General features: G+C 46.0%; 1 protein-coding gene and 2 pseudogenes across 1 annotated transcript in view; 2 read left to right on the top strand and 1 right to left on the bottom strand.

The window, feature by feature from the left end:
* The first annotated feature begins 747 nt into the window (after positions 1-747).
* Positions 748-26912, top strand: part of HMCN1 (hemicentin 1) — a 655003-nt gene continuing 628838 nt past the window's right edge. The window contains 2 exon segments of the mRNA XM_044300627.1: positions 748-982; positions 984-1122. Of these exon segments, the coding sequence (XP_044156562.1) occupies positions 851-982; positions 984-1122 (271 nt within the window). The 5' untranslated portion in view covers positions 748-850.
* Positions 5552-5670, bottom strand: LOC122944318 (annotated as a pseudogene).
* LOC122944306 lies at positions 5757-5875 on the top strand (annotated as a pseudogene).

The raw sequence follows: 26912 nt of genomic DNA, 5'->3' as shown, positions 1-26912 counted from the left end.
ATACAGGAGTATGTTACAGCGCAGTGTGCTCCCATTCAGTACTATGGGGAGAGTGCTTGGTGGTGTCCGGACCCGCGGAAACCCGGGTCCTCTGGCCACCACCTTCTACTTTCCGTTCACAGTGTAGGTGCAGGTACCACCTCTGACCTATCAGACAATGGGGGCATATCCCAGCGATATGCTCCCTCGTCCTCAGATGGGAATACCCCTTTAACTTATTTCTTAATCATATAGAGGATGGGATTAATAGCACCATTTCTATTTTTGCAGATGACACCAAGCTATGTAGCTATGAAGACACCGCGCTGGTAGGGTGATGTCATATGTCAACCCTGCACAAGTGCCTAATCATATTCCCAACTACATTGCCCCCTGACTATGCCAGCTACAGTGTCTTGTCACATTAGCAGCCCTAATGCCCCCTGGCTATGTCAGCCACAGTATGTTATCAAATGGGAAGCCATAGTGCCCCTTGACTATGCCAGCCACGGTGCTCCATTACATTGCCAGCCACAGTGCCTCCTAACTGTGCCCCAGTATCAGTCTTCCCTGCCTATGCCAACCACAATGTAAATTATACTAGTCTATGGTGTAAATACACAGCATTTCCAGCAGGTGGCAGTCATGATTCAAGAAGGAACAAGGACCTTTGTTCTTTCTAAAAGGCAGAAAGAAAATACACTTCTGAGCAGGGTCTGGGTTCAGCCCATTGAACTGCTCGTTGTTTCATGCAGATTAAGAGAGACCACTGAACACTTGAGAGTTTGGAGAGCCATGTCTTAAGGACTTCAACTTTTTTCCTTCAGTCCATTGAAAGTGACTTGTTATTAGTGAAGAGGACGTTGTAAGGATGAGTAAATGTAAGAACTTTTCAGTACATTTAACAGTCCTTCTATTTTTGCTTCAGCTTCTTGAACAAAATTCCTGGGCAGAAACAGAGCCGGATCAAGGAGAAACACCGGATGGAGCTTCTACGTTAGCAGTTTGTTTTTGATGTCACCGGATCCATGTACGATGATCTAGTCCAAGTAATAGAGGGAGCATCAAAGATTTTGGAGACATCTTTAAGCAGACCTAAGAAACCTCTGTATAATTTTGCACTGGTTCCTTTCCATGATCCAGGTAAGAAGTTCTTGTCCATTATTGTTTCTGAGACCTTTGCAGGAGGGACCTTATAGATCTGACCGAATAGCACTTCTTCTTGTCAGAACTATTCTTTCCATGTTTGTTGTCCATTACTAATACCTATGTCTACTACGTCTGAGTATGATCTTTAAGACTTTAGGAGACAACTTGGGCGCTTTTATGACACATCACTTAAATATGTATTTATGGCATTTCCCTACATGACAAGTTCTTGCATTAACTTAGGCTACTTTCACACTAGCGTTTTTGCTGGATCCGGCAGGGTTCCGAAAAAACGCTTCCGTTACTGATAACACAACCATCTGCATCTGTTATAAACGGATCTTGTTGTATTATCTGTAATATACCCCAAACGGATCTGTCATTTACTCCATTGAAAGTTAATGGGGGACAGATCCTTTTTTTTTAGAGAAAAACTGATCTGTCCCCATTGACTTACATTGTGACTCCGCATACATTGTGACTCCGCATCTCAGGACGGAAAGCAAACCGCAGCATGTTGCTGTTTGCTTTCTGGTATGAGAATGGAACTAAATGCATTTTGGAGCATTCTGTTCTGTTCAGTTACGTTTTCTCTCCATTAACAATGAATGCGAACAAAACTGAAGCTTTTTTTTCCAGTATTGTGACCCTATGACGGATCTGAATGCCGGCAAATATTAACGCTCGCGTGAAAGTAGCCTTAGCCTTTAATCCCATGAAATGGTCTACACATCTGGCCATAACCAGTTATCTACCACTTCTCTGTATCCCTCTATCTCGTAATTAACCCTTTCATATTGTTTTATGGGAATTATCTTGAGTAGAGCAGCTCTTTCATGTAATATTGGTTGTGATTACATCGTATCAGATGGACAGTAGTGAAGTATAGAAAGTTCAAAATTTTTATGTTGATTTTGCTTCTATTTTGGGCTTTTTAAAACTGATAGGAAACATCCATTTACCAGCTTGCTGTGAATGCCATGGATATGCCATTGAAGGGCATCTGTCAGCACAGGGAGCAGCAATTGCAGAGAGAGCTGAGCCTCTAGGTGTAACCGCAACTCCCCTGTTGCTCCTAGACGCTCATTTGTATATTTTAAAATAAATGAATAAATTCATTTTTCTGAGTAATGTGGATACATATGAGCATGAGACCAACACAGATGCCGTCAGCTGCCAAGTGCACATCTAACAAGTCTGCCAGCTTCATAGGCACAAATCTGCTGACAGATGCCCTATGAAATGTCTGATAGATATGGATACCTCCTGGGGCTGATAACTACAGTATGAAAACATAATGGAGAATTGGCCATGCTTGCTGACCTATTCCTGTAACTTCCATAGAACAGAGATAAAACACACACATGCACAGCCATCCTCCATTCTTTCTCTGCTTGGATGTGCCAGTCGGTAAACACTTCATCATGGCTGTGGGTCCCAGGGGTAGGACCATTACAGACATTTATAGCATATCCTCAGGATAGGCCATAAAAGTCCATGTAAATATAGTATTAATCAAGACCTTTCATTGAAATCTATCATTTTATATTACACACCTTATATACAGGTCTGCAGCAATGGATCCAAGTTTAGCCTTGTTGACTTGTTGAATCATACATGTTTTTTCTCTGAACATCTCACCAAGTAGAGTACATGTGATACTTTAGGACGCTAAGTAGTAAGTGGCTAATGTTAACTGAGCAGCTTCAGAAATACTCATGTAATGCCAATTGGGCAGTTGGATTTTACTCCATATAGCTTAGAGGTAACGATCATCAGCATCCTACTAATGTGGCTTCTGCTTCAAATCTACACAATTTCTCTACATCAGTTCTGCTTCGGGAGGCAGTATCGTTGTCGGGCATCCAAGGACGATGTCCAGGTTTGTCTATTGCAGTAGATCTGTCAATCGGATTGTCAAAGCCCTGCCCACATTCAGCTGGTCATCTTAAAAATACTCGGAACACCATGACAGCAAACATTTATTTAAACTACAGATGAACAATTGCTTTATAATATATAATGTCTTAATGCATATAATTCATAAGGTTCAAAAAGACACAAGTCCACCAAATCCAACTCATCAAGTCCAACTGATAATTCTAAGATATTGATCTAGAGGAAAGCAAGACCACAATGTGGTGAATGTCAATTTCCCCATATTTGGGTAAAATTCCTTCCCAACTCCAAACATGTCAATTAGAATCCCTGGATCTACATCTCCAGAAATCTAGTAGGAATCCATACAAACATAGAAACATAGAATGTGTCGGCAGATAAGAAATCTAGTCTTCCCAATATACTGAATACTATGAATAGCCAAGGGCCCTATCTTATATGAATGATGGCCTTATGCCTATCCCATTCATGCTTAAACTCCTCCACTGTATTTGCAGCTACCCCTTCTGCAGGAAGGCTATTCCATGCATCCACTACTTTCTCAGTAAAGTAATACTTCCTGATATTACTTTTAAACCTTTGCCCCTCTAATTTAAAACTATGTCCTCTTGTAGCAGTTTTTCTTCTTTTAAATATTCTCTCCTCTTTTACCTTGTTGATTCCCTTTATGTATTTAAAAGTTTCTATCATATCCCCTCTGTCTCGTCTTTCTTCCAAGCTATACATGTTAAGGTCCTTTAATCTTTCCTGGTAAGTTTTATCCTGCAATCCATGTACTAGTTTAGTAGCTCTTCTCTGAACTCTCTCCAAAGTATCAATATCCTTCTGGAGATATGGTCTCCAGTACTGAGCACAATACTCCAAATCAGGTCTCACTAGTGCTCTGTAGAGCGGCATGAGCACCTCCATCTTTCTACTGGTAATGCCTCTCCCTATACACCCAAGCAGTCTGCTAGCATTTCCTGCTGCTCTGTGACATTGTCTGCCTACCTTTAAGTCTTCTGAAATAATGACCCCTAAATCCCTTTGCTCAGATACTGAGGTTAGGACTGTATCACTGATTTTATATTCTGCTCTTGGGTTTTTACGCCCCAGGTGCATTATCTTGCACTTATCAACATAAAATTTTAGTTGCCAAATTTTTGACCATTCCTCTAGTTTTCCTAAATCCTTTTCCATTTGGTGTATCCCTCCAGGAACATCAACCCTGTTACAAATCTTTGTGTCATCAGCAAAAAGACACACCTTACCATCGAGGCCTTCTGCAATTTCGCTGATAAAGATATTAAACAATATGGGCCCCAGAACAGATCCCTGAGGTACCCCACTGGTAACAAGACCTTGGTCTGAATATACTCCATTGACTACAACCTTTTGTTCTTTGTCCCTCAGCCACTGCCTAATCCATTAAAGTCCAAGCCCAAAGACTGCAATTTATTGATAAGCTTTCTATGTGGGACAGTATCAAAAGCCTTACTAAAGTCCAGATAAGCGATGTTTACTGCACCTCTGCCATCTATTATTTTATAAAGGAACAAAAACACGTCCCACGGCGCGAATTACCGTCAGCCAGTCACCAGGATCAAGAGGAAATCTTTTTATTGCAGCGATACAACGCGTTTCGGGGAATCACTCCCCTTCATCAGGTACACAGAGCTGCACAAAGTAACAGCACAAGGCTACACATATTTATACTTACAAACATACCGCCCTTAAAGGGTCACAGGGTCAGAAGGGAGGAGATTTGGGTGTTGCCTAAATGATCAGTGGCAAATATAATGTGCATATCTGCAAGCTCTCATAATGAGCCGCCGATGTGCACATTAGAAACACATTTGTATTATATAAAGCTAGAAAAGCACACTGAAAATAGTCAGTTTTGTAAGTGACCTCAAAACAATACGCCCATATGGGGGCCGACCCTATGAGGTGTGCAATAGCAAACTCATCACAGGTTTCTAATCAAATAAGGCGATTGTAAAGTTCTATCAAGACTCTAGGACCTGTGTCACATGACCGGATCCCAGTCACGTGAGAGCCGTTGCTCGGTCACAAGGTAACAAAAGTGGTGAGGGGGCCGTCCTCTCTAAAGAAGCTAGCTCACGTCACTCAACCTGGTATCACATGGCTCACATCACGTGAGTAAGATCCGATCATGTGAGAGCCGTTACCTAGTTACAGGGACACTTGAATGGTGAGAGAGCCGTCTGACTTGCATTTCTATAACCGCACATCGCATAGTCAGGTAGAAACTTATCAGAGTCGTTTTTATAAACCAGAGGGCGCTCTCACTGGAAATCTACTGTGATTCAACAGAAAAAGAACATTTAGAACATTCACAAAAATAGAGGAGGGGAGGAAAAAGAAAAGCATATATTGTGAAGATCACATACATATAATGTTGCCCTACAGATACAATAACTAGATTCCTGAAAAATAAACAATGTTATTAAACATAAATAGGAAGTGGCATGATACGACCTTAAAAAGATTTAAAAAATTGAAAAATTGATATATATATAAAGGTCTACAGCACTCGCTCTTCCCAGGTGGTCTCCCATCCAAGTACTGGCCGAGCCCAACCCTGCTTTGCTTCTGAGATCGGACGAGATCAGGCGTACCCAGGGTGGCATGGCCAATAAATAAAGGAAGGGAAATATAAAAACTGATACTCCTTTTAAGGGGCTTTATCTAAAAGGAGTATCAGTTTTTATATTTCCCTTCCTTTATTTATTGGCCATGCCACCCTGGGTACGCCTGATCTCGTCCGATCTCAGAAGCAAAGCAGGGTTGGGCTCGGCCAGTACTTGGATGGGAGACCACCTGGGAAGAGCGAGTGCTGTAGACCTTTATATATATATCAATTTTTCAATTTTTTAAATCTTTTTAAGGTCGTATCATGCCACTTCCTATTTATGTTTAATAACATTGTTTATTTTTCAGGAATCTAGTTATTGTATCTGTAGGGCAACATTATATGTATGTGATCTTCACAATATATGCTTTTCTTTTTCCTCCCCTCCTCTATTTTTGTGAATGTTCTAAATGTTCTTTTTCTGTTGAATCACAGTAGATTTCCAGTGAGAGCGCCCTCTGGTTTATAAAAACGACTCTGATAAGTTTCTACCTGACTATGCGATGTGCGGTTATAGAAATGCAAGTCAGACGGCTCTCTCACCATTCAAGTGTCCCTGTAACTAGGTAACGGCTCTCACATGATCGGATCTTACTCACGTGATGTGAGCCATGTGATACCAGGTTGAGTGACGTGAGCTAGCTTCTTTAGAGAGGACGGCCCCCTCACCACTTTTGTTACCTTGTGACCGAGCAACGGCTCTCACGTGACTGGGATCCGGTCATGTGACACAGGTCCTAGAGTCTTGATAGAACTTTACAATCGCCTTATTTGATTAGAAACCTGTGATGAGTTTGCTATTGCACACCTCATAGGGTCGGCCCCCATATGGGCGTATTGTTTTGAGGTCACTTACAAAACTGACTATTTTCAGTGTGCTTTTCTAGCTTTATATAATACAAATGTGTTTCTAATGTGCACATCGGCGGCTCATTATGAGAGCTTGCAGATATGCACATTATATTTGCCACTGATCATTTAGGCAACACCCAAATCTCCTCCCTTCTGACCCTGTGACCCTTTAAGGGCGGTATGTTTGTAAGTATAAATATGTGTAGCCTTGTGCTGTTACTTTGTGCAGCTCTGTGTACCTGATGAAGGGGAGTGATTCCCCGAAACGCGTTGTATCGCTGCAATAAAAAGATTTCCTCTTGATCCTGGTGACTGGCTGACGGTAATTCGCGCCGTGGGACGTGTTTTTGTTCCTTTATACTATTATCTTCTTGGGGGCTCCAGGCTTCTCCGTTTGAAGATCTTCTGTGATCCCGTGGCTGCAGACCGCCCTATCCAGACATCCAGGCTTGTTTGATAATACCTACAATAGTGTTGTGCCTATCCTTGCACAACCATATAAGGTGAGCCTTACCATCTCTCTCCGTATATCAATATATACCCACAGAATTACCCTATGGTGCGCCCATCTGTGTTTTTTTACAGATTTTAAACCAGCCTGATATATTACATCTATTATTTTAGTCACCCAATCAAAAAAATTAGATTAGTTTGACATGATCTCCCTGAAGTAAACCCATGCTGTTTTTCATCTTTCAATCCATGGGATTTTAGATGTTCCACAAACCTCTCCTTAAGTATGGTTTCCATTAATTTCCCCACTATTGATGTCAGGCTTAGTGGCCTATAGTTGCCCGATTCCTCCCTACTACCTTTCTTGTGAATGGGCACAACATTTGCTAATTTCCAATCTTCTGGGACGAATCATGTTACCAGTAATTGGTTAAATCTGTTAATGGTTTTGCTAGTTCACCGCTGAGCTCTTTTAATAGCTTTGGGTGTATCCCAGCAGGCCCCTGTGACTTATTTGTATTAATTTTAGACAGCTGACTTAGAACCTCTCCCTCTGTAAAGACACATGCATCAAAAGATTCATTAGTCTTCCTTCCTAACTAAAGGTCCTTTTCCTTTATTTTCCTTTGTAAAAACTGAACAGAAGTATTCATTGAGGCAGTCAGCTAGTTCTTTATCTTCTTCCATATACCTTCCTTCTTTTGCTTTTAATTAGTTAATTCCTTGTTTAAGTTTTCATTTTTTCAGAGGATCCGTTGTACAACAGAGCCCTCCTGAACTTGTACAATGAATAAACCATCTTAACCTGCCCTGACAGAATTTTCAATGGTCTCACAGCCCTTACAGTGAAGAATATTGGTCTATGTTGATGGTGAAACCTTCTTTCCTCTAGATATAGAGGATGTCCTTATGTAATGGTTACAGACAAAGTATAAAAAAAAAAATTAAAAACATTTCTGTTCCATCCATTTATATATTTACATATGCATATCTTTTTATACAGGTTCTCAATAACCTCCTAGTAAACAAGTCTATCTTTAACCCCTTAGTGACCACCCATATGTGTTTTTATGGCGGTCACTAAGGGGCATTGGGCTGGAGCACCGCCTTTTTACGGTGGCACTTCAGCCCAAGCTAGCGCTATAAAAAAGCACAGGAGCCCCTGCCCGAAGCTACTGGAGGATAGCTGTGGGCTCGGGGCAGTGATCAGAAACTGTGACAAGCAGTCTCTGATCATTTTATTACCGTGATACACTGCCGGCTTTAAACTCTTACATGAGAGGAGGGAGAAAGTCTCTGGTGATAGGATCGGGTTCCCCAGCTTCCTCATAAGGGAAAGCTGGGTCTGGATCCTCACCCCACCCCCAGTCCCTCAACAAAGATGGCAGTGGCCCGGCGCATGGGCACGCTATATGTCAGCCACCACCGCCCCTGCGGTAGGTCTCTCCCTGATCATGTGGTCTCCATGATAACCCTATCATGAAGACCACATCCAGTATATTTGCTAAAAACAGACAGGACATGGGCTGTGCTTCTCTCTCCCCTCAGTGCAGTTGTTCTGTGAGGAGAGAGAGAGATCAGACTTTTGTCCTGGCTGTGCGATTTACTGCTAAAAAAGATAAATCAGTTGATCAACTGTCTGTCCATAGCTGGGGGGTAGTGGGCGTCCGTCACTAAGTGCCTGATACAGTCGGTCAGTGGGTGTCCATCATAAGGTGTCCATCTTTAGGCGTCCATCATTAGGCAACCTATTAGGGACAGTCAGTTACCTCCTTTCATTAGGAACCGTGTGTCCCTCTGTTACTAGTAGTAAGAGGCCATCTGTTGCTTTCTGTCGCTGACAGTCAGTGGGCATCTGTCACTGTCCATCTGCTAGTCGCTCAGTGGGCATCTATTAGGGTCCGTCCATAATTGTCGGTCAGTGGACGCACTGCTACTGACACTAACAAACATTTAGTTTTCATTTTTTAGGGTGGGAAATGCATAATTTTTTTTTCTTTTTGAACTTTATAATAAAAAAAATTGGCTCAAAGATTATACAGTTCAGCACACGCATATACATTTTTATGCTCTGGAAACTCTGAATCCGACACATATTTTCAGATAGATGGGACTCTAGCTCAGTTTCCATCCCCAAACCCCATAGCCCTATGGTGGTAGAAGTCGCCACCTTCTACTACGTGGGTTCCTGCTTCATCATTTTCCCCCCAAATACCCCAATGTTTATCCACTCCCCAAATTAAAGTTTGTGGACGATAAAGTCCTGGAATTAATTGTGCAGCAGACTAATCTGTACGCCACAGTTTGCTATACAAAAGCCCACGTCTATCTATTTAAGACCGTGGACCCCCACAAGTGTCCCTGAAATTTTACATTTTTTGGGAGCTTACCCTGGATATGGGCATTGTAAAAAAAAAACATCAGTCCGATTGGACTGCAAGTGCTATCCGTTCAACCTCTGTGTTTGCAGCAGTTATATCCTGAAACTGCTATGAAGCGCTAATGTCGTTTATGCATTTTTCAGTGCCCCTCAGAACTGCCCCAGCCTACGACTGGCTAGATAGCCTGAGACCCCTTATTTCCCTCCTTTAGGGATTCACTCTTAAAATTATATACCCCCGATAAAAATCTATCCGTTGATGAATGCCTTTTTTATTTTAAAGGCTGCCTTTCCTTCCATCAGTTTATTCCCCCCAAGCGTGCAAGATATGGGGTAAAATGAAGGCAGAGACTCCCAACTTAACCCGCCAGGCTGCCCCGAAATTATTGGGACATCGGGAAAAATTTGTGTAGGATCTATTGGCGCCATTCCTACACAAAGGGTTGTCACATGTACACTAATCATTTTTATACCAGCATACCACTTTTTAAATCCCTCCATGCTGCAAACACAGGGGCGTTTGGAGAGAGGAATATCCTTCGCCCAGCATATAGACAGGAAGAATGTCTATATGCTGACCACCATGCAATTACCACAGTAGCAGTTAGGGAGAGGGGGGCTACTGCTGGCAAACACAAATGGTCTGTGTGACAGATTATAATACATTTATGGGAGGTGTAGACCTCTCGGACCAGGCGCTTCAACCCTACCTAGTGAAGCGAAAAAACAGGGCCTGGTATAAAAAGGTAGTAATCTACCTTATTCAGATTGCTACCTATAACAGTTTTGTTTTACATTTAAAAAGGCCCAAGGTACCGTCAGCTTCCTCGAGTTCCAGGTTTGAGTCCCCCGCACCTGGTCAAGCCTTTTAATCTGAGGACATTCTAAGGCTTTCAGAAGGCCACTTCCCTCACCCTGTCCTAGTGGGCCTAGTGCATTGCAGTGTGGCGAGAATCTATCCTCTCTGTCTCTACAAAGCCAGACATGATGTGAAAGGTAGGATTCATTAGGAAAACCATATCTGAGGGGTAGGTAATCAAGATGGCTACCAACACACAAATTACACATCAAATAAAACAGATATACATAAGGCATGCACAAGAGCCTCTAGCGTGTTATTTAATAATGGCCTATCCTGCACTATAAAGGCAAATAAAGTACTTCTTTTTTATTTAAAAGGAGTGGAGGGGTAGGTGAAGGAGAGGAGGGTAAGTAGGAATGGGGTTCAGCCTTTTCTAGTTACACCCCTGAATATATTGTAATGGAGCTCTGTTTCTGTGATGTGAGGTATGTGTCTACACAGACACAGTAAGTTAAATGCACAAATCTCTGCAGTACAAAACTGAACATGGATACATATTTACTAGTAAACCACCCATTGCTTGCTCTAACCGTGGTAGCCGCAAAAATGTACAAAACATACTTCTCAAATCTTTGGCAAATCACAAAAAAAAAAAAATGACTTCCAGATGGATGAAGATTACTTCATGCCCCTCTCTCAAGAGGTACCAACCATCACTGATGCTATCTTCTGACAGGTCACAAAGGTGCCCATACCCTATAAACTATTCCACTTCTACTACACAGGTGCCTGGTTTCCATCATGTCTCGGTTCCACAACTGCTGGGTTTATGGAATTATACTGCATATTGAAAAGCCATGCTGCTTTAATGAACATGTGGCTGAGTAATCATCACAGGAGAAAAGTTTCCAGAACCCAACTACCGTATTATGTGGCACTTATTGTAACGCTTGTTCTAATAGTATTCTAAGTGCAAATGTCATAAAAACATTGTGAAATATTTATGCCTGCACCTTAGTGGATAAAGTTATTATACTTAGAGAAAAATCTCTAGAATGTCTGTATATTAACTTAAGAGCTTTGACCCCTTTTTTAGCTTTCTTGTAGCCATCAGAAAGGAAGTAATAGCTAAGATACCAGAATATTTACATGTTCACTCAGAAGAAATATAAACAGGGAGCTAAAATTATAATAAATCCCAGACTTTTGGCAGAATAGCGACATTATCAAGGCTAGAAAATGTTAAGAATTGTGCCTGTGTTCACATTCCCACAATGAAATAAGTTCCACAATATCTGTCTGAAAACAACATACAGCTGCATCAGATGTGCTCTTTTCTACCCTGAAGGTTACATTCAAAGTTTCCACATTCCTGATTGTTCAACTCAAGTGGGGGTCAACTCATAGCCATGTGTGCTCCAGGCAGCTATGGTATGTCCAGAGAGAAATGTGTATTTCTAGGCCTTAACGTAGACAAGCACATTCTCTGATAGCTCAAGTAGATAAAGAGATGATCTTCTGTGTGGTCATGTACTTTGAAGACCATAAATATAGCTTCTTATTATACCTCAGTTTTAGTGTTGAAATTACTGGGGAAAAAACTGGATATTCTTTCATCCACAGACAGATATATACACTGATAAAAGTAATAATGTGAAATATACATATATGTGGCACAGTACAGTAGTACAAAAGTACGCTTGTGTTTTTTTGTGAAAAAATTGGTGTAACAAAATGCCATTTTGTGTCTGGAACATACCATTCTGTGTCTCAAATTATCTTTCTGTGCCTCAAAATCGTATATTGTGTCAATGATATTTTGTAGTTCACAGATTGATATTTTGTGTAAGAAAAATGAATTTATTTGACACAAAATGCAAATATGCGTCACCAATGTTAATCTTCACTAAAGAATGCTGTTTGAAAACGGTTTTCTTTGTTGCTAATTGAATATAGAATTATGAATATAAGGGGTCATTTACAGTTTCCTGACATATATCTGGCACAGACTGCAATGCAAACTCTATTTGCGCTGCAGTCTGTGACTTTTTCATTCTCACCCTAGGTCTAAAAAAGGTGGTGTGGCATGGGCAGGGGATGGGCCTGGAGATCCATCTCATTTAACATTTTCTACGTTTGTTTTAGGCGTAGAAAATGGTCTAAATTTAAGCCAGCAAGAGGGCTGTTACATTTAGACCAGTGGAGAATACGCCAAAGTTATGCCGAGGCTGGCGCCTCTACATAACTTTCTTGGATCCACCACCAGCACAATTCATTTCAATGGTTCCACAAAAAAAAAAAAAGAATGTACTCCGTATGCATTCCGTTTCCGTATTTACGTTTTTCCGTTCCGTTGAAAGATAGAACATGTCCTATTATTGCCCGCAAATCACGTTCCATGGCTCCATTCAAGTCAATGGGTCCGCAAAAAAAACGGAACACATATGGAAATGCATCCATATGTCTTCCGTATCCATTCCGTTTTTGCGGAACCATCTATTGAAAATGTTATGCCCAGCCCAATTTTTTCCATGTATCTACTGTATACTGTATATGCCATACGGAAAAACGGAACGGAAATTGGAATGGAAACACAACGGAAACAAAAAAATGGAACAACGGATCTGTGAAAAACGGACCACAAAACACTAAAATAGCCATACGGTAGTGTGAAAGAGGCCTGAAACAAATTATCTCATCAGAGGTGAAGAAAGCAGGCAGTGGATAGCTTTGTCATATGCAGCTATGGGTCCAGACTTTATGAACTAAGTATCGGGGTATGTAGGGCATACAGCGGGGATCTAATAGCGCTTACTATTTTTTTTCTGGGCGCCGCTCTGTTTGCCCGCTGCTGCCCCTGTTAACTTCTCCCACCCTGTATGCTAATTTTCGCATCGGTACAGGGCGCTGTGATTGGACAGCTCACAGCCAGGGAGAAGGAGACGCCCATTAAGAAACAGGGCAGTCTTCTCCTCCCTATGCTATTCATTAGCATACAGGGCGGGAAAACTGCAAGGGGGCACAGCAGGCGAACGGAGCGGCGCTTAGTAAAAATTATTAGCGCTATTAGGTCCCTACATACCCTGATACTTTGTTTATAAAGGTCCTTTTTAAATTCAGTCTCGGTGGGGTGAGGAATGTGACATCTACCTCTGTTATTTTGTCTGTTCCTTTAATGAGTGTCTGATTCCTCACTTCTATCTTTGTGTCATCTGTTCCATTTGTTGTCCTCCAACGTCGGATGCTGTGATCTATGATCTTCTGTGTATTGAGCAGCTGTTCACTTTGTAACAGCAAGATTCCAAAACCTTCTTTTTCTATAAGTACAAAGTGTTTAGTCTCCTACAGTACATCAATGAGAAATGGAAGGGAGCGTAGGATCAGACGGCAGGCTGAGGCTGTAATCTGGTCCCTGCACCCCATGTACTATACTCAGGAGCCATGGGTCAGTGGTCTATGGGACAGAGACTACTCCTAAGGGAGTTATCTAAGTGCCCCCCTCCCCTGGTCTTTACCCTTTAACCCAGTGCTTCTCAAATAGTGGGGCTCCGTAAAGGGGGGCTCGTTTGACCTCGGCAAACACTGTCATATTGGATGTCCAGATCGGATTATCCGACTCACTCGCAAGCGGCGTCCCACACGGCGTCGGTTGCCTAGCAACTCTACGGCTGGAGAGAGGGAGCAGCGCGGCGCGATCACTGGAGATTGTCCCAGCGCAGCCCCAGTAGCAGCCCGACGCGGAGGACCACGTGACCGCCAACGCACGTGACATATGCAGAGGACCCGTGGAGAAATACAGGAATCAATACGCCGGTTCCTAGTGCCACTCACAGAGGAGAAAGAGCAGGACGCTGGCATGTCATCAAGGCAGAGTCGCAAAGATACATCCGCAGCATCACCAGGTGGGAAAACAAGAGCTGAAGCACAGAAAGAACATAAAGAGCAGGGGTCAAGGAGAGGAAGTAGGACAAACACAAAATCTGATAATAAAACTGAAAAGGGGAGAAGAAATAGTAACCAGGGGATGGAGGAGGAAAAAGTATACGAAGTAGAAGGCAGTACCCTGGATCAAAAGGAGGAGGGGGAAGGTGCAAAAAGACGCTCTGCAGGTAAACTAAGCCCTGAAGGTAACCTAGATAAAAAAGGGCATAATATCAGGAATGCAGGAGTGGAAGGGGTACAAAGCACACCGCAGGAGGATACCAATAATAAGGTGTACTATAACAATTTTATAGACAAATGATACTATTTACAGTCGCGCGGGGGGCGCGAAATGTTTTCTTCTTCCTAGGGGGGGCATGACAGAAAATAATTGAGAAGCACTGCTTTAACCCTTAAGCAAGGATTATGGGGTGAAGACCAGGGAGACCACTTAGATAATGCCTTTATAAGTGGTCTCTGTCCCTTAGACCACTGACCCATGGGGTTCAAATAAGCAATGGTTTGAAACTCTGAGGGGACAGGCAACATTGTAGTCGGGGACAAGCTGAGGTCAGGACAGGCACAGTTTGTGCAATTCAAAGTCAGTTCGAGGCAGCTCAGGAGATCAGGTAAGTCAGGCAACAAAGGGTCAGATCCAGATACAGGTAGTAGTTGGTAGACAAGAAAATGAAACAAGACTAGATCAGTAGAACCTGTTGCTCAGGAAACTTCCCACAGGATGAAGGTGCCCTACCTAACCTCATTCACTGGCCATTGGCTGGAGAAGATAAAGTTGTGCTTGCTGGCCCTTTAAAGCCCTTTTCACATGAGCGAGTTTTCCGCGCAGGTGCAATGCGTGACATGAATGCATAGCAACCACACTGAATTCTGACCCATTCATTTCAATGGGTCTGTTTACATGAGCAATTTTTCACGCATCAGTTCTGCATTGCGTGAAAAACGCAGCATGTTCTATATTCTGCGTTCATCACTATCTAATTGATGGGGATGCGACCTCCCCCCCACAGCTGCTTGAAAGCATTGGTGCTTGCAGTAGCACAGCGGATTTTTGCAGCTCGCTAAGCACAGCACCGTAAATGGCACAGTGGCTGTGCTTGGTATAGCAGTTCAGCCCCCATCGATCAGATACTGACGACCAGGGGATAGGTAATTATGGCATCATTGCATCTATTAAAGTGCCCCAATAATTAGTTTACACTGAATTTTTATATAATAAAATATCTTATATAGGAGTTGGATCTCCATAGATACCAGTGGCTTGCCTAGGGTGTTTGGCACCCGGGGCGGGTCATTTCTCTATCCCCCCCCCAATACTTGACCACATACCTCTTACATCCAGGGACATCCCCCCCACACAGTAGTGTCCCCCACGCTGCTCCCCACACAGTAGTGTCCCCCACGCTGCCCCCTACACAGTAGTGTCCCCCACGCTGCCCCCACACAGTAGTGTCCCCACACAGTAGTGTCCCCTATGCTGCCCCCACACATTAGTGTCCTACACACTGCCCCCCACACAGTAGTGTCCCCCACACTGCCCCCACAGAGTAGTGTCACCCACATTGCCCCCACACAGTAGTGTCCCCCACATTGCCACCCCTCCCATAATAATTTGACCCCCACTGTGCCACACAGTATCCCAGCATATTCCCCCACATCCCCCTGTGTGCACCCCCTTCATGTCCCCCAAAGAACTTGGCACATTAAATAAAAAAATAATTTGCCCCCACACAGTATCCCACCATATTTCCCCCCCCCCCACACGTCCTCTGTCCTGTGTGTCCCCCAAAGTTGGCAGATAAAAAAAAAAAAAAAACCCTCTAACCCTAAAAGCTAAATACTTCCCTGCGCTTGCTCGCAGACTCAGGGTCCCAGCACTGTGCTACGAGTCCTGGCACAGGCGTGCGCATTGACGTCATCACGCGAGCCTGCGTCAGGATTTCACTACCGCATAGGCTTCAGGCCTAGTAGGCCTAAAGCCTATGGTGGTGATCGGCGGTGGGGCAGGGAACTATGCGCTCCGCTCCCTGCCCCGCCGCGGTATGTGGGTCTTGGGTGTCAGCGCTTCAGCAATAAGCACTTCCATCTGTATTGATGGAAGCGCTCATTGCTTCTGGGCCTGCTGGCATCCCCGTCAGAGCCGATACCTGGGGCGCGCCGCCCCCCGCTCTAAATTCCCTGCTGTTCTTCATACAGCCACAGAGTAGAATAAGAACATTCTGGCTGCCTGCATTGCACAGTAATGTATGTAGGTCTATTGCTGCTATATACTGTATATACAAATATGGAGAGCTCATTTTAGTAAGAGATGGGAGCAGTACTTGTGGGTGATTGCAGAGAGATTAGGAGAGTTCTGGAAAATATGAGAGAAAAGTAAGTATCCTTTACGGCAATCAGCCTGTGTGTATGCAGCTATAAGTTGCATTTGACTCACTGAAAAAAGTGGACTAAACAGATGGAAATGCTCCAAACCCAGTGTCCCCGCCAGATCTCTGAGAAGCTCTGACAGACGTTCTTCAGTACCTCTTGCTTGAGGTTCTTTTGTTTTGGTTTCGTCATCTCGTTTCCCTCTCTCAACTGTCATCTAGTTGCACTGATTGCATCCCTTTATATCCCCTCCCATACTGCATCACTTTGCAGTTTATGCAACTTCCTGGATTGTGCTCACTGCTAGATGCTGCAACTGCTGGTTCCTCGGTTAAGTCTTTTACTTTATTTGTGTTTTCCTGTTGGCTTGATTCTAGGTGACCCTGACTCCCTCCGTATTAAGTGCAGGGAGCCGGTGGTCGTGTCCCCTCACTATTGTAGGGTTTTCAGGTGTCACTCAGTCTAGGTACGAGGGCATGCAATTTTCTATCATTAAGATCTTTGCATGGGCTGAGCAGGGAGAGCTCTAGGGCTTTTTTAGGGCTCACCCATATGTTCCTTAGTTTGGGATCAAGTCAGTTAGATCTTTATTTGTGACTTCTAGTTTTCTGCAACACCATCCGTGACATTATAAACCGCCAAAACCGTCTTAAGCATGGATCCGGTTTCAGCCTCGATTGACCGCGTGCAGGGTCTTTCACTGGAGGTAGCAGATCTCCGTAAAACTGTCTCTCAGTTTCAGGTGACTGGTTCTGCTTGCGTTCATGGAGTTTGTACTGAGCCTAAGATCTTGCTTCCGGATACCTTCTCCGGGGGTAGTGAAAATTTTGTTCGTTTTAGAGAGGCTTGCAAACTCCATTTTCGCCTGCTTCCCCATTCCTCTGGTGATGAGGAGCAGAGGGTGGGGATCATCATCTCGCTGCGCAGGGATAACGCTCAGTCTTGGGCCTTTTCACTACCGTTGGGGGCACGGCCCCTCCGATCCATGGATGAATTTTTTTGTAGCCCTGGGTCAGATATATGATGATCCGGATCGTATTGCTCTGGCTGAATCTAGACTGCGTTTTTCGTGCCAGGGTAAACAGTCCGCAGAGATATACTGTTCAGAATTTCAGAGATGGGCAGCTGATTCTGGTTGGAATGATGCTGCACTCCGAAGTCAATTTTGCCATGGTCTTTCGGAGGGATTGAAAGATGCATTTGCCTTTCATAAGAGACCTGCCTCCTTGGAGTCTGCCATGTCTCAGGCTGTTCGTATTGACAGGCGTCTTAGACAGAGAGGAGAGATCACTCCTTCCTGTCATATTCAGTCCAAGGACAGTGGGGCTGTCTCATTGAGTGCGCAGGGGTCTCAGTCTCTATCAATCCCCTCTGAGGAGGAGCCCATGCAGCTGGGTTTGCTTGCCTTTAATAATAGAGGATTCAGCTCTCCGAGGAGGGTTTGTTTCTGTTGTGGAGGTATAAATCATTTGGAAAATGTTTGCCCCGCTAGGAGATTCAGGGAGTTTTTTAGGGTAATAAAGAAACAAAAAGAAACAAAAAGAAACAAAAAGAAAAAAAATCTGTTACTATTGGCAAGGTTGATGCGGAAATTGAAGGTTTTCCATTTGCCTGTAGTTCCCGTTTTGTCCTACCTGTCAGGGTGGCGCTAGAGAGCAAGAACATTGTGAGATTTTTGTAGATAGTGGAGCAGCTGTCAATCTCATTGATAGTCAAACACATAGTTTCCAGGTATGCACTTTGGGAAAGGATATACCTGTTTTTGCTATCGATTCTGCTCTACTTTCTCAAAAATCGTTAAAGGGCATAGTTCACAATATCCGTTTGACTGTGGTTGATGCTCATGTTGAGGATGTGTCATGTTTCGTCCTAAGCGGATTACCTACTCCTCTAGTGTTGGGGCTACCCTGGCTCACTAAACATAACCCCACCATTGATTGGCAAGCAAGGCAAATAAATGGTTGGAGTGACTTTTGCGCAGAGAATTGCCTCTCGGCATCTCTTTACCATCTTTTCTCTCTGAATTTTCGGATGTGTTTTCAGAGAGTGGTGTCCAGGAGCTGCCCCCTCATCGGGGGTATGATTGCCCTATTAATCTCATCCCAGGCGCCAAGCTGCCTAAATCTCGTTTATACAATCTCTCCCAACCTGAAAGGGTCGCTATGTGTACGTATATCTCTGAGAGCCTGAGAAAAAAGATGGTTCTTTAGGACCATGTCTGGATTTCAGGGAGCTGAACAGTATCACAATTCCCTTATCCGCTTCCTCTGATCCCGGATCTGTTTAACCAGATCGTTGGGGCTAAAGTTTTTTCTAAGTTGGATCTAAGAGGGGGATACAACCTGGTCAGGGTCAGGGAAGGGGATGAATGGAAGACAGCCTTCAATACCCCTGAGGGTCAGTTTGAGAATTTGGTTATGCCTTTTGGTTTGATGAATGCTCCAGCCGTCTTCCAACATTTTGTGAACAGCATTTTTTATCATGTAATGGGGAAATTTGTACTAGTGTATCTAGATGACATTTAGATTTTTTCTCCTGATTTTAAAACTCATAGGGACCACCTACGTCAGGTCTTGCTCATTCTGCGGGAGAATAAATTGTACGCTAAACTGGAAAAATGTGTGTTTGCGTTCCAGAAATTCAATTTCTGGGTTTTCTTCTCTCTGCTTCTGGTTTTCGCATGGACCAGGAGAAGGTCCGCGCTGTGCTTGATTGGGAGCTTCCTGAGAATCAGAAGGCACTGATGTGCTATTTGGGTTTTGCCAATTATTACAGGAAGTTAATTTTGAATTATTCCTCTGTTGTTAAGCCACTCAGGCCTTTTTTAGTATCAAAGAGAGTTTTGCTTCTGCTCCCATCTTGGTACAACCTGATGTCTCTCTACCTTTCATTGTTGAGGTGGACGCTTCTGAGGTGGGTGTGGGTGCGGTCTTGTCTCAGGGTCCCTCTCCTGCCAAATGTTGACCGTATGCCTTTTTCTCAAAGAAACTCTCCTCCGCTGAGAGAAATTACGATGTGGGAGATAGGGAATTGTTGGCCATCAAATTAGCTTTTGAGGAATGGCGCCATTGGCTAGAGGGAGCCAGACACCCTATTACCGTGTTTACCGACCATAACAATCTGGCCTACTTGGAGTCAGCCAAGCATCTGAACCCGAGACAGGCCAGATGGTCTTTATTCTTTTCCAGGTTTAATTTTGTTGTCACGTTCCGCCCTGGGGTTAAAAATGTGAAGGCCGATGCCCTGTCACGTTGTTTTCCGGGAGGGGGGAACTTTGAAGACCCAGGTCTCATTTTGGCTGAAGGGGTGGTCGTCTCTGCTCTTTACCCTGGTTTGGAGGCAGAGGTTCAGGCAGCCCAGACACAGGCTCCTGATCTTTTTCCTTCTGGGAGGTTGTTTGTGCCTCTCGCTTTACGACTCAAGGTTTTTAAGGAGCATCAAGATACTGTCCTTGCTGGGCACCCGGGAGCAGAGCCACAGTGGATCTCATTGCTCAGAGATTCTTGTGGCCGGCTCTTCGTAAGACGGTTGAGGGTTTTGTGGCAGCCTGCGAGACCTGCGCTCGTGCCAAGGTCCCTCATTCACGGCCATCGGGTCCTCTCCTCCCATTACCCATTCCTTCCCATCCTTGGACGCATCTGTCCATGGACTTCATTACGGACCTGACTCGTTCCTCGGGGAAGACTGTGATTTTGGCAGTAGTAGACCGTTTTAGCAAAATGGCGCATTTAATTCCTTTTCCTGGGTTACCCAATGCTAAAACGCTGGCGCAGTGTCATGGAACCATGAACCAGACGTACAACAGAGATGAGTGGAAATAAGAAGGCTTTATTGGAAATCAAGCCGTAGCAAAAGTCCAAATGGATGGCTAAACCGAAGCAGGGTCTTGCGTAGACAGAGGTCAGGAACCAGGAGGGTGGTCAGACGAAGCCAGGATCAGGAACCAATGGGGTAGTCAGACGAAGCCAGGATCAGGAACCAACGGGGTAGTCAGACGAAGCCAGGATCAGGAACCAACGGGGTAGTCAGACGAGGCCAGGATCAGGAACCAGAAGCAGCAGCAGTCTTAGAAGCATGTGAACACAGGAGGACCAAGCAAGGAACTGAAGCCACAGACCTTCTATATATATGAGCTAGGCATCCAGCTCCTCCCAGTGGGAAGGAGAAGCCGCAGGGTGGGAGGCTACAAGAAACCAAGAAACCAAGATGGCCGCCAGCACATGTCAAACGAAGGTAAGACCATGACAGTACCTCCCCCTCAAGGGCCCCTCCTCCGCGGAGTAAGGAACGGTTTCTGAGGGAAGCGTGCGTGGAAGGCTCGGAGCAAAGCAGGAGCATGGACATCTGCGGAGGGAACCCAGGAACGCTCCTCTGGACCATAACCACGCCAATGGACCAAAAACTGCAACCGACCGCGGACCAGGCGTGAGTCCAGGATATTGCTCACCTCATATTCCTCATGATTGCCCACTTGGACCGGACGGGGCCGAGGAACCGAGGAAGTGAAACTATTACACACCAACGGCTTCAACAGGGAGACATGAAACACGTTGGAGATCCGCATGCCAGGAGGAAGCGCAAGGGCATAGGCTACCGGGTTTACCCTGCGAAGCACTCGGAAGGGACCAACAAAGCGAGGCGCCAGCTTGGGAGTGGGCACTCGAAGGTTGAGGTTGCGGGTGGACAACCATACACGGTCTCCGACCTGGTAGGAAGGAGCGGGCGCTCGTCTGCGATCAGCCTGGAGTCTCTGGCGCTGCGCAGAGACCTCAAGGGACCTCTGGATCTGTACCCAAGAAGCACGTAGGACGGAAAGGTGATCCTCCACAGCCGGAGTATCCTGGGGAGAGAATACCTCCGGTAACACGGCAGGTTGGAACCCATAATTGGCCATGAAGGGAGACGTCCCAGAGGAAGAGTTCACCGCCGTGTTCCTGGCAAACTCAGCCCAAGGCAGGAGGTCAACCCAATTGTCTTGGTGATCGGAGACATAGCAACGAAGGAATTGCTCCAAGGCCTGATTAGATCGTTCTGCGGCCCCATTGGACTGAGGGTAGTAGGCCGAGGAGAAAGAGAGATGAATCCCCAACTGGGAGCAAAAGGCGCGCCAGAACCTGGACACAAACTGACTCCCCCGATCCGACACAATCTCCTTGGGCAAACCGTGCAACCGGAAGACCTCCCTGGCGAAAATCGGGGCCAACTCTTGTGCAGAGGGTAACTTCTTGAGAGGAACACAGTGGCACATTTTGGAAAACCGGTCCACAATCATGAGAATGACCGTATGGCCTCGGGATGCAGGGAGGTCCACAATGAAATCTATCCCCAGGTGTGACCATGGGCGCTCCCCGGTGGCTATGGGTTGCAAAAGGCCCAACGGAAGGTGCCGAGGGGACTTACTCTGGGCACAAACGGAGCATGCCGCTACATATGCGGCGATGTCGGAACGTAGAGAAGGCCACCAAAACAGACGTGAAACAGCCCAGGACAGCTGGTTCTTTCCAGGATGCCCCGCGGCCTTGGAGTTATGGTAGGTTCGCAACAACCGAGTGCGCAACTCCTCAGGCACAAAACACCTGCCGTTGGGTCTCCCAGAGGGAGCACCAGATTGAGCCGCCAAAATCTGCTCACCCAGTGGAGAGGTCAGGCTGGTGCGAATGGCGGCCAGGATCTGATTCGGAGGTATGACCGAAGTCGGAATCGACTCCTCCCCGGACAGCTCGGAGTACTGCCGTGATAAGGCATCCGCTCTGATGTTCTTGGAACCGGGTAGGTAGGAGACCACGTAATTAAAACGTGACAAGAACAGAGCCCATCTGGCCTGACGTGGTGTCAATCTCTTGGCCTCAGAAAGGTAGGTCAGATTCTTGTGGTCCGTCAGGATGAGAACCGGAACCACCAAGCCCTCGAGCAAGTGCCTCCATTCTTTAAGGGCCTGCACGATGGCCAATAACTCCCTGTCACCAATCTGATAGTTGCACTCCGCGGAAGACAGTTTCCGGGAGTAAAACCCACAGGGAAGCAGAGGACCCTCTGGTGTTCTACGCTGAGACAGAAGGGCGCCTACTCCCGTCTCAGACGCGTCCACCTCGAGGACAAAGGGCAACCCAGGGTTGGGATGCGACAGAATCGGAGCCGACACAAAGGCGGACTTTAGAGCCTCAAAAGCTCGGATGGCCTCGAGCGGCCAGACCTGGAAATTACTGCCCTTCCTGGTCAGATCCGTGAGAGGCTTGGCTAGCATGGAAAAGTCCCTGATGAACTTCCGATAATAATTGGCGAAGCCCAAAAAGCGCTGCAGGGCACGGAGACCACTGGGCTGGGGCCACTGTAAGACAGCCGAAACCTTCTCAGGATCCATGGAGAACCCCTCAGCGGAAATGATGTAACCTAAGAAGGTTACCTGGGATCGGTGAAATTCGCATTTCTCAAGCTTACCGAACAGCCTGTTCTCTCGTAACCGTTGCAACACTCGTCTGACATCCATAATGTGGGCCTCCATGGATTCAGAATATACCAAGATGTCATCCAAATAGACCACCACACACTGCTGCAACAGGTCACGGAAAACATCGTTGATGAATTCCTGGAAGACTGCGGGCGCATTGCACAACCCAAAGGGCATAACCAAGGATTCATAATGACCGGTCCTGGTGTTAAACGCGGTCTTCCACTCATCGCCCGCCTTGATCCTTACCAGGTTATATGCCGCCCTCAGGTCGAGTTTGGTAAAGACCGTGGCCCCTTTGAGGCGATCGAACAGCTCGGAAATCAAGGGTATCGGGTAAGCGTTCTTGATCGTGATGCGATTGAGACCCCTGTAATCGATGCAAGGCCTCAACTCACCGCCCTTCTTTTCCACAAAGAAAAATCCAGCCCCTGCCGGGGACGAGGATTTGCGAATGTGTCCGCGTGAAAGCGCCTCCCTCACGTACTCCTCCATGGCCTCATTCTCCGCTACCGACAGTGGATAGACTTTGCCACGAGGAGGAACGGCACCGGATTGTAACTCTATGGCACAATCGTATGGGCGGTGCGGAGGTAGGGCAACCGCGCGCACCTTATCGAATACATCCCGGTACTCTTCGTATTCAGGAGGCAACAGAGAGTCCGAGGAAGTACACAGCAACTTGACAGGCCCATGGATGCAACTAACCCCACACTGCGGTGACCACGAGAGGATCTCGACCGATCTCCAATCGAAAGTCGGATTATGCTTCTGGAGCCAGGGGTACCCCAAGACCACCGAGTAGTGTGGAGACGAAATAACCTGGAGACAGACCGACTCTCTGTGAACGGCACCAATGGCTATCCCCACTGGAAGGGTCTCATGAGTCACGTGTGGCGGCAGAAGGGGTCTGCCGTCTATCGCCTCAAGAGCCAGTGGGGAACCTCGAGGCTGCAGAGGAATGGAATTGGCGGCAACGAACACTCTATCAATGAACAAACCACCAGCACCAGAGTCCACCAACGCCTGGGTCGTCACCGAGCCCCCGACCCAGGAGAGGACAACCGTGATCAGTGGTTTGTCAACACGGGAAACCGGGGACGAGGAGACTCCACCCAAGATCTGCCCCCGACAGGACCTCAGGTGCGAGCGTTCTCCCGGACGGTTCGGACATGCCAACCGAAAATGCCCACCGAGACCACAGTACATGCATCGGCCCTCGCGTCTCCGGAGTGCCCTCTCCCCCTCGGACAGGCGAGCAAACCCCCGCTGCATGGGTTCACCCCCAGACAAGTCATCCCCAGGAGGCGTGGGAGGAGAGGGAGGCACGGGTGGGACAGCAAACGTAGGCGCCAATCTGTTAGGAGACCTCCGCAGGCTCTCCTTAAAGAAAGGTGTCTCCCTGAGTCTGGTGTCAATCAAAATCAGGAAAGAAATAAGAGACTCGAGCTCCACTGGTAGGTCCTTAGCTGCAACCTCATCCTTCAAGGCATCCGAGAGACCATGAGAGAAAGCAGCGACCAGAGCCTCATTATTCCAGCCCACCTCTGCTGCCAGGGTACGAAACTCAATGGCGTATTCAGCTACGGATCGTGAACCCTGTCTGATGGACATAAGGAGCTTCGCAGCAGAGGCAGCACGAGCCGGCACATCGAATACCTTCCGAAGAGAAGCAACAAAACCGGAAAACTCGGCAACCACCGGATTGTTGTTCTCCCATAAAGGGCTGGCCCAGGCCAAGGCCTTGTCCGAGAGCAGCGAGATCAAGAAGCCCACCTTTGATCTCTCAGTAGGAAAGGCATGTGGCAGCAACTCGAAATAAATGCCCACCTGGTTAAGGAAACCTCGGCACTGAGTTGGCTCTCCCCCAAAGCGCTGTGGAAGGGGGGCAGAACCGGTCATACCCCGAGACACCGCAGGCGCAGCAACAGGTGTCGGGGTAGACTTTGGCGCAACAACCGGGGCGGCAGTAGGAGCGGGCCCAGGAGCGACAACCGACCCATCGGCAACGGAAGCGAAATGAGCCGTGCGTTCAAGCAGGGTTTGCAACGCCACAGCGAACCGACCCAACAGGTGATCCTGCTGATCAAGTCTGGCAACCAGCGTAGGTAGCGAGGATGGCCCTGTACCGTCAGAATTCATGGCTTGGTCCTAATGTCATGGAACCATGAACCAGACGTACAACAGAGATGAGTGGAAATAAGAAGGCTTTATTGGAAATCAAGCCGTAGCAAAAGTCCAAATGGATGGCTAAACCGAAGCAGGGTCTTGCGTAGACAGAGGTCAGGAACCAGGAGGGTGGTCAGACGAAGCCAGGATCAGGAACCAACGGGGTAGTCAGACGAAGCCAGGATCAGGAACCAACGGGGTAGTCAGACGAAGCCAGGATCAGGAACCAACGGGGTAGTCAGACGAGGCCAGGATCAGGAACCAGAAGCAGTCTTAGAAGCATGTGAACACAGGAGGACCAAGCAAGGAACTGAAGCCACAGACCTTCTATATATATGAGCTAGGCATCCAGCTCCTCCCAGTGGGAAGGAGAAGCCGCAGGGTGGGAGGCTACAAGAAACCAAGATGGCCGCCAGCACATGTCAAACGAAGGTAAGACCATGACACGCAGGCATTGTCAAACTGCATGGCATTCCTTCAGACATAGTCTCGGATAGGGGCACGCAGTTTGTTTCCAGATTCTGTAAGGCCTTCTGTTCTCGTTTGGGGGTTCGGTTGTCGTTCTCTTCTGCTTTTCACCCGCAGTCGAATGGCCAGACAGAACGTGTCAATCAGAATCTGGAGACATATCTGTGCTGTTTTGTGACTGAGATTCAGGAGGATTGGTATTCTTTTTTGTCCCTTGCTGAGTTTGCTTTAAATAACCGTCGCCAGGAGTCCTCGGATAAGTAACCATTTTTTGGTGCATATGGGTTTCATCCGCAGTTTGGGACATTCTCTGGAGAGGGGTCTTCTGGTTTACCTGATGAGGAGAGAGTTTCCTCGTCTTTGTCATTTATTTGGCTAAAGATTCTGGATAATCTGAAGAGGATTAGTGAGAGATATAGGCGTGTGACGGATAAGAGACGTGTGCCTGGTCCAGACCTGAATGTGGGTGATCTGGTGTGGTTGTCTACTAAGAATATCAAATTGAAGATTCCCTCCTAGAAGTTGGGTCCTAAGTTTATTGGGCCTTACAAGATCTTGTCCGTCATCAATCCCGTCGCCTTTCGTCTTGATCTTCCTCAGACTTGAAAGATCCATAATGTTTTTCACAAGTCCCTATTAAAACCTTATGTCCAACCCACTGTACCCTCCTCCTCCGATTGTGGTTGATGGTAATCTTGAATTTCAGGTCTCTAAGATTGTGGATTCTCGCATTATCCACGGTTCTCTCCAGTACCTCGTTCATTGGAAGGGTTAAGGTCCTGAGGAGAGGATGTGGGTCCCAGTGGCCGACATTAAGGCCACTCGTCTCATCAGGGCTTTCCATAGGTCCCATCCTGAGAAGGTGTGAAGAGAGCTAGGACCACAGTATCAAAGATTACCGTTAGTAAACCACTACGCTGTCATGGATTATATTAAAAGTCTGGGACCGAATAGCGAGAGATGATCTATTTTAACCCTTACAGTACCTGATCGATTTTCCATTTTTACCATTTTCGTTTTTTTCTCTCTGCTTTCCCAGAGACATTCGTTTTTTATTTCTCCATTCACATAGCCTTATACGGACTTGTACTTTCTGATGGCACAATTTAATATTGCATAGTATGTAGTGGGGAGCTGGGGAAAAAAATGCAATTCAATATACAGTAAAACTGACTTGTGCTCATCATTCTCCAGGTCAGTACGTTTATGACGATACAACATTTGTATAGTTTTTCTTGCGTTTTAATACTGAAAAGAAAATTCTATATTTTTTGTTTCATCGCCATATTCTAATTAACATAACTTTTTTATAGTTATGTCTATGGAGTTGTGTAGGGGGTCATTGTTTTGCAGGAGGATCTGTAGTTTTGAG

This window comes from Bufo gargarizans, chromosome 7 (assembly GCF_014858855.1).
Source record: "Bufo gargarizans isolate SCDJY-AF-19 chromosome 7, ASM1485885v1, whole genome shotgun sequence".
Classification (NCBI taxonomy): Eukaryota; Metazoa; Chordata; class Amphibia; order Anura; family Bufonidae; genus Bufo; species Bufo gargarizans.
Note: the sequence above shows the minus strand (reverse complement) of the source record. Positions and strands in the feature narration are given on the sequence as shown.